Source organism: Falco peregrinus, chromosome 1, assembly GCF_023634155.1.
Source record: "Falco peregrinus isolate bFalPer1 chromosome 1, bFalPer1.pri, whole genome shotgun sequence".
NCBI lineage: Eukaryota > Metazoa > Chordata > Aves > Falconiformes > Falconidae > Falco > Falco peregrinus.
In genome coordinates, this window is record NC_073721.1 from 89030460 (window position 1) to 89044631 (window position 14172).

At 39.6% G+C, this 14172-nt stretch overlaps 1 protein-coding gene and 1 long non-coding RNA gene across 6 annotated transcripts in view; one reads left to right on the top strand and one right to left on the bottom strand.

Moving 5' to 3' along the window:
• The window catches only part of UNC79 (unc-79 homolog, NALCN channel complex subunit), a 118173-nt gene that overhangs the window by 85035 nt on the left and 18966 nt on the right, over positions 1–14172 (top strand). For all 5 annotated transcript variants that reach the window (XM_055796057.1, XM_055796067.1, XM_055796077.1 and 2 more), the window contains 3 exons: positions 81–191; positions 7282–7386; positions 13145–13222. In XM_055796057.1, the coding sequence (XP_055652032.1) occupies positions 81–191; positions 7282–7386; positions 13145–13222 (294 nt within the window). The remainder of the gene's footprint in view (positions 1–80; positions 192–7281; positions 7387–13144; positions 13223–14172) is intronic.
• LOC114013415 (uncharacterized) overlaps positions 1–14172 on the bottom strand; it is a 72058-nt gene that overhangs the window by 51727 nt on the left and 6159 nt on the right. Inside the window, exon 2 of the long non-coding RNA XR_008745814.1 lies at positions 12605–12794. This is a non-coding gene — a long non-coding RNA (uncharacterized LOC114013415). The remainder of the gene's footprint in view (positions 1–12604; positions 12795–14172) is intronic.

A 14172-nucleotide genomic window follows, 5' to 3' on the forward strand; every position in this document is an offset into this window, starting at 1 on the left:
CTTTCAGGCGTTTCAGAGTTGAATGCATTTTGTTTTGCTGAGCGACAGGTTACTGATTACTCTAAATCATGTCATTGCAGAGTCTTCTGGAGCCTTTTTCAAAGTTACTAAGCTTTGTAATTCAGAATGCTGTCTTCACTCTGGCCTACCTGGTGGAACTGTGTGGTTTGTGCTACCGAGCCTTCACTAAGGTAAAAATAAGACTATGTCTACTTCTAGGGATAACGGAAATAGGACAGACAAAGTCCTACTTCCCTCAAGTAATATGTTTGTAAGTTAAGATTAAATCAGTGTCAGGTTTCAGGTGTGTCAACAGTTTTAATGTAGTTTGGCTAATCAAGTGATTTTGATTCAGTGCCTTTTATTATTACTGAGTTTCACATTTACACTATAGACACAGATAAAGGGAACCTGCCGAAAACATTGCTTAGAAAAGTATTTTGGTGTGTTTTCATGACCTGGAATTTTTTTTCTCTTGAAGAGATGATGCCTGGTATTCATGCGTGACTTGAAATGTCTATACAGTCATATCTTTCCTAGTGCACAAGTTTAGCCACATAACTTGTGCAGTAAAAGCTTAAATATTTCTGGTAATGCCTTTGAGAGCACAGCTGTTAGGGAGGGCAACAGATAGCTAAGTGAAGTGGAAGACTCCAAGTCAGGAGCTTCCCAGATTAGATCCTCTTTCATCCTGTATTAGGTATCTCACTTCAGTGTGCATGGCTGTAAGCTGCGTAGAAAAGAGAGTAAGTATGTGTGTACCTTTAAAAAATGTGTAAGATTTCTGGGTGAAAGCTGTGTGTACAAATAACACTCAGTTAACACTCAAGTTCATTTTGTAGCTATTGGTGAGAAGTTAAACAACAAAATCTACAAAAACCAATCAGACCTTTCACTCAGGCCCTGTATGCTCCATTATGTAGATTGTTAAGGTACTGAACAAGAATGTTGCTTCAACTGCTAAAGTGCACACTTTTCCATCCTCAGTACATTGTCAAAACAGTAATTAATCATCAGGAAACATTCTCTCATAAGTAGCTACATGATTTTCTATATTGATAATGGACAACTGGAACATGTGTTGCTTCAGTCTTGGTAAGACAAAGTATCGCTGGACAAACAGTGAAGAAGAAATGATAAAAGCAACGAAACTCTAGCACAAAAACTGCACCACAAGAAAATAAGTAAAACTTTTACTGGATGTAATAGTTTGAAGCATTAAATAGAAACTAACAGTATGTTTAATTACAGCAAGCAAATGCTACCAGATCTATAGTTAAGGCTTTGGGCAAGGCAAAGTGAGAAAAATAGTGTCCAACATGTTTTTTTTTTTTTTTCATTGAAACAAAAAATGTGCCATTTAAAACTGAAGCAAAAATACTCCTCTTGCATTCATGGTCTGATAAGACTATTTCACATATGCCTGCTAAAGCAAATTGTGAAATACAGAAATAAAACAGTTTTACTTCCCTCATGCTCTACAGTTTTGGTTATTTCAAAAAAAAATTTATTAAGCCCCTGGTATCATGCGTTTCTTGCTTGCTTCCTGGTTCAATGTTCTGTTAATATATTGCATACTTAATTGCACACAGGAAGCTTGGATTATAGTGCTTGGTAAAATCTCCTACTTGATTTAGTTTAATACAACCTGGTGACTCAGAAATGGAATCATTAGTGAATGGTCTGCAATTCATAGCCACAAAATGCTTAATTTAGTGGAACTCCACACTACATTATCTTTGTTATTTCTGAAAGCTTATAATGGTTTTGCATTAGAAATATCAAATTGATGACTGCTGTTAGGAAAGAATATCCATTGTGATGTCTGTGTTTCTCTACAGTGGAAATCACTGTAGCCAAGTAAGAGTGTTGTTTGTGATAGAATACCACATAGAAGTGAACTCCAGAAGGAAAATAATTTGTAACCATTGAAACTATTCTGATTTAATTACTTGTTTTGCAACTTTGAATGTGCTGGCTGGAACAAACCACCAGCTTTCAGCTAAGCAGTGGAGGATCCTTGTGTTTTCAAAGACCAAGCTACTCTGACATGCACTTTGTAGAGGTCATGCTGTACAACCACTCCAAATCTTATTTTATCTCCAAAGTTTTCCTAATATCCTGTGGCAGGAATATCTCAGTTTCTCTTGTCTTGGAGCCTGAAGACTCACATCAGTCTGATATTTCCTTGTCTGAGTTTCTGTTCCAGGTCAGTAATTTGATTTTTCTCAGCACCTTTAGAACTCTCAGTTGAGAGTGGCATCATCTCTTCTGTGGATTGTAGTAATCTTTACTTTCAAGTATCTTAAGGTCAGAAATGGACACTTTTTGGCTTTGCTGTCTCTTACAGCTTGAACCTAAACTTAACCTTTGACTAGCATTCTGTTGACCCTTATTAAGTAAATCAGAATGCCACTGCATTGGACATGACATGATTTTGCTATTTAATTTCTTTAAAGAATATTGAAGTGGCTGTTCTTCAGTATTTGTGATTTGCTACTACTCTACTGTAGTAGCAGCAAAGATAAAATAAAGAATTTTGCTTTATACTGGCTTACTTGCAGGATCACATACCACTGCATTGAAGAACCAAATATACTATTCTTATTACTAAATTACTTATTTAGTAGTTTCACGCTCTACACATAGACCTCTGGCAAGTCACAGTTTGGAGGTTGCAAGGCATTTTTTTATAGAGATGTAGACACTTGAGAGGGTTAATTTAGTTGAACAGAGGCTAAAGAGGTTGTATTCTTGACTCTTTGGTGCCAGGTTTACACATGTGACTCCCCTGGACTTCATTCTTATGGAACTAGTACCCATTCACAGTGTTGTGGCAGAGTATAAAGTTCTTAAATATGTATAAACACAGTTTATACATATTTATCACCAGCAGAATGACAAGAATAAGTAGACTTCAAGAGGAAGGGTACTCTGGGCTATTGACTTCAGTGCCATCACTCTTGATTTACAGTGCAGGAAGCAAGAGGTCAGATGCCAAAAAAACATTTTGCTTGATTTTGCTTCTCCCCTCTGCATTGCATGTACTTAAACATTAAGAGTTTAGATTGTGAGACAGGACACTTCTTTAACAAAGAGGGTAGCTCAGTGTTGTATTATCCTTAGAGCCAAGGAAAGCTGGGATTCATGAAGGTTATGTTTCCTTCCCCGTGTTCTGACAAAGCAATCCAGTATGGTCTAATTACGTCCTGTGTAGCATAGGTGTTAATCTGTAAAATAGCTGAATGCTTCTGAAAGAATTTTACCTCTCTTCTTTCCCAGTATGTGCAGGCTGCTGTAGTGAGTTACTAATAGGAACTTCTGTCCAGTGTTTTGCAGGATGTGGTTGTCAGCTGTCTGAGCATGGAACTGCATTATGTGTGTCTTAAGACTGTGAAAGCATATGACAGTTGGAAGGTGTCGCAGCACTCTCCAAACTATCAAGCTGCAACAAGGTCTTTTACCATCTCATACCAGCATACTCTTCATGCCAGTCCCTTTGCTGCCTTCTCCTCATCTCTCCTCACCCAGGGCACGTGTTCTCTCTTCTCTGCTTCTTCCTCCTCTCTCTTCCTTGGCTGCTCTCTCTCCATTGGCTGCCCCACCACTGAACAGAACCAGCCACAGCTGCCCCTTATCTACATCAGCCAACCCACCGCCCCTGAAGCCAGCTGTATATTATCAATGATAATTAACCCACCTTCATTCCTCTACAATTCCCCCCTTTATCTTTTTTTCTTTTTTTTTTCTTTCTCCTTTTTAACAATTCATACCTCATGTTTTTACCAATCATCACAAACTTTTTACAAATAAACTTTTCTTACAGTCTGGATAACTTGTCCTTGAACTCTTTTTTTCTTCTTAACATTTCATGCCTTATGTATTTAACAATCATCACAACTTTTTCACAAAAACTTTTCATACAGTCCAGACAATTTGTCCCTGAACTTATACACATATCCCTTCTTCAATTTTATATTGAGCTTTTCAGCTTCTGCAAGGTGATCACCTCTCTTCTCATCCGCTTTCTTGAAATCTGGGATTTTGTTTTCTTCAGAGTGGGGTTCTGATGAACTTATAGTACCTCATCCTTTCACCTCTTGGGTCACACTGGACAGTAACCTGAATGAGCTTTCAACAGCAGCAGATCTAGAATACAGCACTAATACATTACTCAGTGTTCCAACAAGATTCTCAACATCCTTGTGGTCGCTCATTTCTTCTACGACTGGAGACACCTTCAATGAGCACATAAACACTGGCAAGAATACCACCAGGCCGAGCAGCAGCAGCAATGGCAGGAGCCGCTTGTGGCACTGCGCCGCTCCCACGCCTTCCCCCAGCACAGCCATCACCGCTGTCTGGCCAGACCTGCTCTGGACCTGCTGCTGCTGCAGGCTGCTGCCACGTCTGGCCGTGTACTTCACCGCTATCACCCATTACCCTCAGTCTCTTTAACTCCACGGCAGTCAGGCTTCCTTCTCTTTGATCCCAACGGCTCACCTCTACCGGTATCTGATCTGGATCCCCAGGCTCTTCCCGCCTATCTCAACATGATCTGGATCGCAGGCTATCCCTGCCTGTCTCTGCTACGTTGGGCACCGCCGTCACTGTTCAAAACTTCAAATGTCCCCCAGCACAGCCATCACCGCTGTCGCTGCTCATTACACTCAGTCTCATAATCTGAAGGGCCTCACACGGGTCAACAATTGTCACAGCACTCTCCAAACTATCAAGCTGCAACAAGGACTTTTGCCATCTCATACCAACATACTCTTCATGCCAGTCCCTCTGCTGCCTTCTCACCCAGGGTGCATGTTCTCTCTGCTTCTTCCTCGGCTGCTCTCTCTCCATTGGCTGCCCCACCACTGAACAGAACGAGCCACAGCTGCCCCTTATCTACATCAGCCAACCCACCGCCCCTGAAGCCAGCCCACAGCTGTATGTTGTCAATGATAACTGACCCACCTTCATTCCTCTACAGGAAGGTTCACTCTTGTGGGTGAATTCTAGCCAAGTAATCAGGGTCTGTTTGCACCTTGACTATTGTGCTCTGTTCTGGTTCCACATTCCCAGTCAGAATATAGTAGAATTGGAGACAGTTCAGATAATGGTAACAAGAATGATCAAACAGTGGGATGAGTTCCACATACAGAGCAACTAAGTTAGGGCTCTTCAGTCTGAAACAACTGATGGGAATGTGAGAGAGGTCACAAGTGACCCAGGCAGGGATGGGTAATTTCTTGCCTTTCCAGAACAAGAACATAGCGAGACTGTAGGAACCAGTGGCAAAGCAAGTAAAGGGGAGTGGTTCTTCAACAGTGTGTGAGTCCTTGCCAAGTACTATGGGTACTGAAAGTTGACATGCATCCAGGATGTCAATGGACACATACATGGAAAAGAAATCCACTGAGAGATATGAATTACACAGAAACCATTCTGAGCTCAGAAGTTGCCTGAGCTGAAAATGGTGGCTAGGAGAGCAGTAGTGGAGTTATACATGCTTGCCTTGTTTTTATTCTTCCTTTTGCATCTGGCCTTGTTGGAGATAAGTTACTGAGGACATTTGTTCTGGTCTGACCTCTCCTGGATATTCTTATATTGTGTTATTCTTACCAGAGCACCACTCACACATGTGGGATGTGTGACTTTCGAGCACTTCTACCCTCAGATAATGGTTTCATAATACAGCTGATCTGGTCCAATGTTTGCTGCTCCCATAAGGGAATGATTTATTTATTGTTTTAAGTTTAATTTTGAAGTGTTAGCTTCCTGTGAGTTTAGCTGTCTAGACTGCAGCAATGTAGTCACACAAGGACCGCTGCAGTTTGGAGCTGATTCCATCAGCTAAATGTGTTATCTGTCCTTACATTCCATGTAATTGAAGATCAAACTAGGAGCTTGAAGTAAGTTCTCTTGATTCACAGGCTGTCATCATAACATCCGTGAAAGACATACCATTCTGTTGTTTTGGCACCTTTTCCCAAATCAGGGGCTGATATTTAAAATCTGTTTTCATTAAAAGGTATGTGGGTGTTGTGGGAGACAGTGTTGCTGTAAGCTTTGTTCGGCAGTATGCTGGGCAGATACAACGTGGTGACCTTAGCTTTCTGAGGAGGAATGCTGGTGACTGGCTTCTTGGACTGCTGCAACCAAAGCTTACTCTCACTTCCAGCTATTCATCGCCTCCAACTCATTCCTTTGTAGCTGCACTTTAGCTACTGTGTTCAGCTGGATGTGGCCTTCAAACTGACCCTCACTAACTAAACCTCCCAAGACTTCTCTGAGGAAGAGGCAAACTTTATTATCCCATTTTATAGATGTCATAGAGGAACAGAGGCCCTGGCTGAGTGAAATGTTCCACACATTTAAGTTAAGTGAGCAGTCAAGTGCCTGAGATTTACAAGATGGACGATACTAGGCTTTAAATCTTAAGCACACTTTGGATATGCTATCTTATTTAGACAATATTATTTCATCTCTAATGGTCATTTGAAAGTGTACGTCTTCCTGCTGATCAAAATTCTTGACTTTTTGTTCCACATTTTTATCTTATCATCCAAAGTCAGAGAATGTCAAAGTAAGATGTGTAACAGGCTCGTCTTATCTCTGGTACCTCCTTGCTGTCTCAGCTCTACAGCTCTATTCTTAGGCTTCTGTGTTCTAATCTCCATTGGCTGGTTTTCCCCTGTGTTTTAAAATGTTTCTGTTGTAGCAGCTGTAGCCAAGATGGTTTTTATTGTGTGAGTGGAAAAGTACTGCTACTTTAATAATACTTGCACAAGCTGTCTTAGTGCAAGCACCCTTATTTTAAGGGGAGTGACAACAGAAAAAAAAGTATGGTAAAATGTAGACCTGTTCTGACAGGTTTAATGAAAGAATAATGCTGAATACTATTGCCAGTTTTGTTCTCCTGTGTCAATCCTTAACTGCTTTCCCCTTTTCCCTTTATATGGACCTACGTAGTGAAAACTACACTGCACGCCTAAACTTTATAACTCTTTTATAACATCTGTCTATATTTCACAGGCATAATATTGAAATATTGGATATAGTGCCTGATACAAAGTCAAAAGAGAATCACCCTCATTAATGTCTGTTCAATCAAGTCTGTAGGATTACATAAACGACGAATGATGTCTACTTTTTTCAAGACAGGAGAAACCAGTACACTGCTGTAACTTTTTTATTCTCAAACTTAGATAAAAAGTATCTTTATGGTTTACTAGTGGGTGTCAGTGAATTTCAGGACATTCATAATTCTCTGTTTTCCTGTTATAGGAAAGGGACAAATTCTACTTGACGCGCAGTGTCATATTGGAGTTACTGCAGGCACTCAAGTTAAAGTCACCCTTACCAGACATGAATCTGCTGCTGTTGGTGCAGGTACAGGAGACTCTTATGTAATTCTCATACCGATCCTGTCTCAGCCCAAATTCAGGGTGGGGTGGGGATGGGGGGTGGAGGCGAATCCAACATGGTTGCAGAAAGTACCAGCAATGTCAGGGGAAGCAAGAATTTTTTGAATCAAAATCCAGTTACACTTGTAACCATAGGTGCATACCTTTAGACTCCCATACTAAAATTTATGAAACTAAACTGGGAATCCACATTTCCCAAGGTGATAATGACCTGTGCATCATTGCTGATGTATTGAGGATCATAGAATATATCCTGAGTTGGAAGGGACCCATAAGTATCGAGTCCATTGAGCTTCATACCATGTCCCAGGCTGCCCCAGGTGCTTGTCTTCATATCATAGCTCCGAAACCGGTGAGCAGTTTGTGTGGGAAGGAGGTGCTAGCTGATCATGGGCCAGAACTCAGTTTCTGTCTATTTAGGCAGGCAGTAAGCTGTCACCAGTCCCTGCAGACCATTCTCTCTAAACATGGAATTTTCCAGCAAAGAATACATAGACAGTATTTCTGTTCCTTTCATTCTGTGAATTGCTGAGGTAGGAGTTAAGCTAGCTTTTTCATAGGAGAATCTGAGTAAGATACAAACTTGTGAAAAATCTTTCTGCCTCCAACATGCCAAGTGTGGCACTGTCTGGCACTGTTTCAAGCCTGTCCTTGAAAAACAGTTTACTGAAGTCCATCAGTTTTAATTGCAGGTAGCGGGCTTTCATTGTTTACAATGATCTAACCATTACATATGTTTAGTAACTATAAATGACAGGGGACCAGCACAACAGCACTCCATAAGGTTCAAGCAAGATGTTCATTATGTAGACCATTCATAATGCTCCCAGCATCACAGCTCCATTCACTCTTTCCCCTCTCATTATGGTGTCAAAGTGTCAAAGGTTCATATAGCTTACTATGGGCTTGCTTTCTTTTGAGCACTGGTACATTACTCATAGTAAATAAGTGGTTGCCAGTTGACAGAGAAATAATACTGACAGGTGAAATTATATAGCAGTTAGGATAACTCCGAAAACAATTACAATGCCATCAGTGTTAGGGGAAGAAGTTGGCGTGGGGAAGAATAACACTTCAGGGTCTTTATTTTGATAGTAAAACCAATTTAGTCTAAAAAGCTGAAATTAGCATTCTTTTTAAAAATTTTTTTTTTAAAGCCCAGAATACTTCTTTTTTTGGTTGCAGTCAAGACCATCGACAAAAACCACCAGCCTCTTTTCTGGCTTACAGCTGGTGATGCAGATTGATACCATGTGCATCACTGTCTGTTGAATTGAACTGAATTTTATTTTTATTACAAAATCAATTTTTCTGCCTAGCTCCATTGTATAGCTTAGTCCCATGGCTGCCCCAAAGGGTGACAGTCCCACAGTCTAGTCAATCCTGAACTCTTCATTTGAGAATGTGAACATGCCAGATGAGTTTTGGCAGTGGGATTTAGCTGGTAAACACTTGTCCTTCACATTGAGCCAATTGCCTGATAGACACAGTAAGCAAAATTCTCTCTTACATCATCTCATAAAGATAAAATGATAATTGCTTGGTTTTCCTCCTAGCATTCTTCCCATACGCTGTATTCACTTTGGGATGTATTCATACCTTAACAGCACCTAATGTGGATATAAATGTCTTTTATGATGTCTCTCTTTCAGAGGCTGATGAAGTGATTCATATTTCCTGCTATCCAAAGCAGCCAGCTTCTGTTTTTATGCAGTCAATGGTAAAGAATAGGGGTTGTATTCAGACCATCTGCTATCGATGCCTACTGGAGGCATGATGACTACTTCTCCCATTGATTGTGTAAATTGGCAGCCCTTGGTAGTATGTGGTCTGAATCATTCAACAGCCTCTTGAATTTAAATACTGCAATAACCATTAAGCCCATCTTAAGCAGCATTGTAATTTAAGAAACCTAGTAGTAAAAAACCCCATATCTTTCTGCTTATTTTTATTTTCTTTGCTGTCATTAATAGAATGAAGGGATTGGTTCACCTCTTTACCACACAAAGCTACTACAATATTGATTCAGATTGCATGGTTTTGAATCCATGAAGCTATAGCACGGTTAATACAGCACCAAACGGAAATGGTTTTAATTTCCAGGACAGTCATGTCTCCACGGACATGTTAGCCTGTATACAAGATTCTATACAGACAGTGCACACAGAACACAGTCAAAATGTTCGAGATAATAAAGGAGCTAGGAGCCCTTTAATTTAATGATAGATCAGTCGTAGGCTGGCTAACAAAGGAATTCCTAGGAATGTACATTTGACACCCGCATGCATCCAGATTACATAGTGCCGTTAGTGTCACTGGTGACATCAGTGCTAAGATGAGACTTAACTTTATCACACTTTACAAAGAATGAGAATTTTAACCAGATCACCCCCATTATTGCACAGATGTCCTGAATGATAAAGGGTACGGAAAGGCTGTCTCCTTGATTTGTCCTAGCACATGAAAGCCATCAAGTACGTGCTGCTGTTCCATGGGTTTCCATAGGAACTGCTGCTTCACCCAGCATTTTGTTTCCCAGGATTTTTCTCCTGCTCACATTTCACCAGGACACATCTTCAGGATTTCCATTACTTAAAATTATATTAGTGTCTCATTAAGATTTGCTTGTTCAGCTAGGCTCTAAGGTTCAGTATATCTGATCTGTTTTGTTTAGATGGCTCCTTTTTTAGGCCAGATCTTCAGCTAATGTAAATCAGTGTATGTCTAGTGGTTCCACTTGTGTTTCTGTGAAGATCTGATCTACTAATTACTGAATGGAAGGATTTAAAGTTACATATAATACATTTATAAGAATATATATTTTAATGTGGTGGTTTGACCTTGGCTGGGTGCCAGGTGCCCACCAAGCCGCTCTATCACTCCTCTTCTTAGCAGAGCATAGAGGGGAGAAAATAAGATGGAAAAAACCCCTCATAGATCAAGGTGGAGGCAGTTTAATAAAGCAATGACAAAGCTGCACACGGAAGCAAGGAAAACAAAAGTTATTCTTTACTTCCCATCAGCAGATGATGTTCAGCCACTTCCCAGGAAGCAGGGCTTCAGTATGCATAATGGTTGCTCTGGAAAACAACTGTTGTAAATAATGGATGTCCTCCCTTCCTTCTCCTTTCTCTTAGCTTTTACAGCTGGTCAGACGTCATATGGTGTGGACTATCCCACTGGTCCCTTTGGGTCAGCTGTCCTGGCTGTGTCCTCTCCTAAGATCTTGCCCACCCCCAGCCTACTGGTGGGGGTTGGAGCGGAAGGTGGGGGAGATGGCCTTGATGCCATGCAAGCACTGCTCAGCAGTGGCCAAAACTCTGGTGTGTTATCACCACCCTTCTAGCTACCAGTACAAGCACGGCACTGTGGGGGCTGCTGTGGAGAAAATTAGCTCCATGGTGGCCAGATCTGATAGATTTTAAAAATCTGGTTATGAATGGAGGTGTAATACAGATGATTATGGTATATAGGTAATTCACTACTGTCAGCAGACACTCCCATTTAGAAATGATTTTGCAGCTGTATCTTAACAGACAATGCTAACAAAAAGCATGGCAATTATTTGCCCTGTTTTTCGTCTTATTGCAGGATGGGGGTATTTTTCTTTCCTTTCTTCTTTACATATGGCATTAAATCTCTTGCCAGTGATGTCTTAATATATTATAGTATTTGTAGAGGGAGACAACATAAGTGACAGTGAATTGGACTGGAAATGTAAGAAATTTTTCATTTTGAGTTTGGTTTCCCCATCCTCTTTTGACTGCATTGCAACTTTTGGAAGGATCCTTGGAACTGGCAGTCTGATAATGAGAAAGATAAACTAAACAAGGCCTAATTTTTTGTTAGACATGGATTAGACTTTGTCAGATTGGGTTATATAACAGATATTAATTTTAAACTCCTCTGTGCCGATGTAGAAAGCTTATGGAAGGCCAGTAGAGCTTGCTTGAACTGCGGCTTCTTATTATTGCTCTTAAGAGAAAATGTTGCCTGAAATAAATTACGTTTGTCTTTGGCAAGGTTTTTTGGTTGACTTATATGTTGAGTGCTGTACAATGTTTGTAGCAGTGCACTGAACTCACTGTTGGATGCTATATATACACTGAGCCAGATATTTCAGGGTATTATGGTCCTTTTTTGCATCTGATGTCGTACAAGGGAACCCTAAACTACACACAAATGGTTGAGTGAGAAATCCTTCATACAGGAAAACAACATATCTGTTGTCCAGCAGACCCAGTGTCAACATTGCTCTTTCTGAGATAGGGTGCAGTAGTAGAAAATCTGTCATCTATTTGCCTAAGTCCATTGATGGCCTTTCTTTTAAAAGAGAAGTGGAGTCATGGCTGCTGTGTGAAGTAAGACTGAACTGCCTTTACTGGATTGATACAGCCCATAACCCAGGCACCAGGCCTTCTCAACTGAAATATGAGTTAGATTACTGTTTTCTTTCCATTTGACTTATTCTGGTGTAAAATAAATTCTAACCAGAAGAAGAATCAACTGAAGCCAGGCCTGTTTTTGAGGATACTTGATTAGATTACTAATCTAAACTCAGGTATGTCTTTCTGGTATTTATCCCAGAGAACAGACACTCTTCATCAAAACATAGGTTAAGTAGTCTTGGTAGACAGTCTGAGTTCAGATTAAGTCTGTCATTGGAAGGTAAAGTGTGTAGAAGTGTGAGAGTAAATTCTAGGTCTGTAAAGAATATTTGGAAATATTTTCAAGAGCAGTCAGTCATTGAGAGTACTGCTAACACACATGCATCAGACAACTGTAAAATATATTGTGTAGTCAGTATCTGTCTCAATTTGTGAAGGTACCATGATGTTAATTTTCAAGAAAGAAGATTAAGGGTCAGATGTTAGTCTAACTTCTTTTCTCTCTGCTGTTTCTTGGAATGTTGCATTGCATCACTATGGACAGAAATTTCTCAAGTGCAAATACAGTATTAGGACAACAAGTTTAGGAACAAGCAAATCATTTCCAAGATGTCCAATGCGTGAATGAAGCTTATGATAATTAAATAACAGTATTAGCAGGTCTAACATATGAATGATATATACATCAGAGATTTTGGGTCAAGGGATCTGGAGATAAGAAAAAAAAAAGGCAAGGAAAGTAAAAGCATAAGAAAACCAATTAGAAAGATTCTACTGTAACAGGATCATACTGACCTCTCAGAAACAGCTTCCATTTTTGTAGCCTTGTGGTCTGTATTATGCAGAAGTTATACCACACTATACCAGGATGTTCTCAACTTCAATATTGTTCATATAATTCATCATTGTAGAACTTCAGTGACAGTATTGTAATGTCACAGTGAAGAATGGCGTGCTGCCTTGCCATCCACTGTCATGATTTACTCTGTAATGAAAGAGTAACATTTGATATATGCAAGGAATAGCAAAGATGTATATTTTTACTCATAAAGAAAGGCTGATTTATTATATAATATTCTTCAAATTGCTTCTGCACAGCATATATGTGTTAATTAAGGACATTAAAGTCATATGTTTTTTCATTAAAATTAGCTCATTTATAATGGTGTGTTAAGTAGGTTGTTTATAAAGAAAGAGAGCTCTAAAGGCAAATTACCATGAATAAAAGCAAGAAGAGATCTGAAGTGATTTTAATAAAGTCATGAATAAACTATTAATGTCTTCAGGTTCTTCCAAAAATAATGAAAAAATAACTTTTCTTTAATTTCTTCTTAGTTTGTTTGTGCAGATGCTGGAACAAAACTAGCTGAGTCTACAATCTTGCATAAACAGATGATTGCCTCTATGCCTGGTGTAAGTACTGAGTGAATCAAACTCCATCTCTTAGTTTTGGTTTTTAAAAAATGTATCTTATTCAGCTTGTTTTCCTTCATTGTAATGTTCTTTTCATTTTTTTTCTGGTTGTCAAGGTGTATTGCAGGCAGAGGTTGAGATTCTTCTTCCTTTTTATTAATGCTGGAAAAGTTCTGAATTTGATATATCTTCCCTTTCTTTCACTGATCATCTTTAGTTGGAGCCTGTACTCAAGAAGACAGCATGTGAGGAACAGACCAGCTGAATGCCTCAAAAAGTGGTAACAGGGAGGAAAGCTACAAGCTATTGGCTCCATTCTGACAAAAGATTGTCCAGTTAATGAAGGGAGTTAACAGTATTTTTCTGGACATTCATTATATCCTGCTGATGAGTGTAGCTAAATTACCAGTACTCATAATTGCCCAGGTGCTGGATATGCACCTGGTGAATATGTGAGGAAGTAGCACAGCTGGAGGTCTTGTTCCATGACACGTGTGACTGAGTACCCAAACAGATGAGGGTTAGCTCAGGTCTGCTCCACAAGCTGAGGAAGGCTCATTTCCCTTTATTTGTGCGTCTGTCAGCTTTAGGGATGACCTTATAGGATCTTTCCCATATATCTTCTGAATTTTGTGATTTTTTTTTTAAAAGCAAATCTTCAATAATACCTTCCCTCCCAACAGAATATTTTAGTTTATACTTGCTTTAGATAGAGTAACTTTGGTGTTACAAGGTATGATAGGAAAGTGGTCATTTCAGAAGAAATCGTAGAGAATCAGGCTGCGTTGCTGCTTGAATGAATCGTAACAGATGGCTGGAGAGAAGTCTTCTGCAACTGAGTATTATTTTCAGAGGTCTGAGTATAGTATCTTGTATAATTCTGTTATTCAATATTTTAGAACCCATGTGGAATCCGTAGTTCCACATAAACTGGATGGAGGATATGCTGA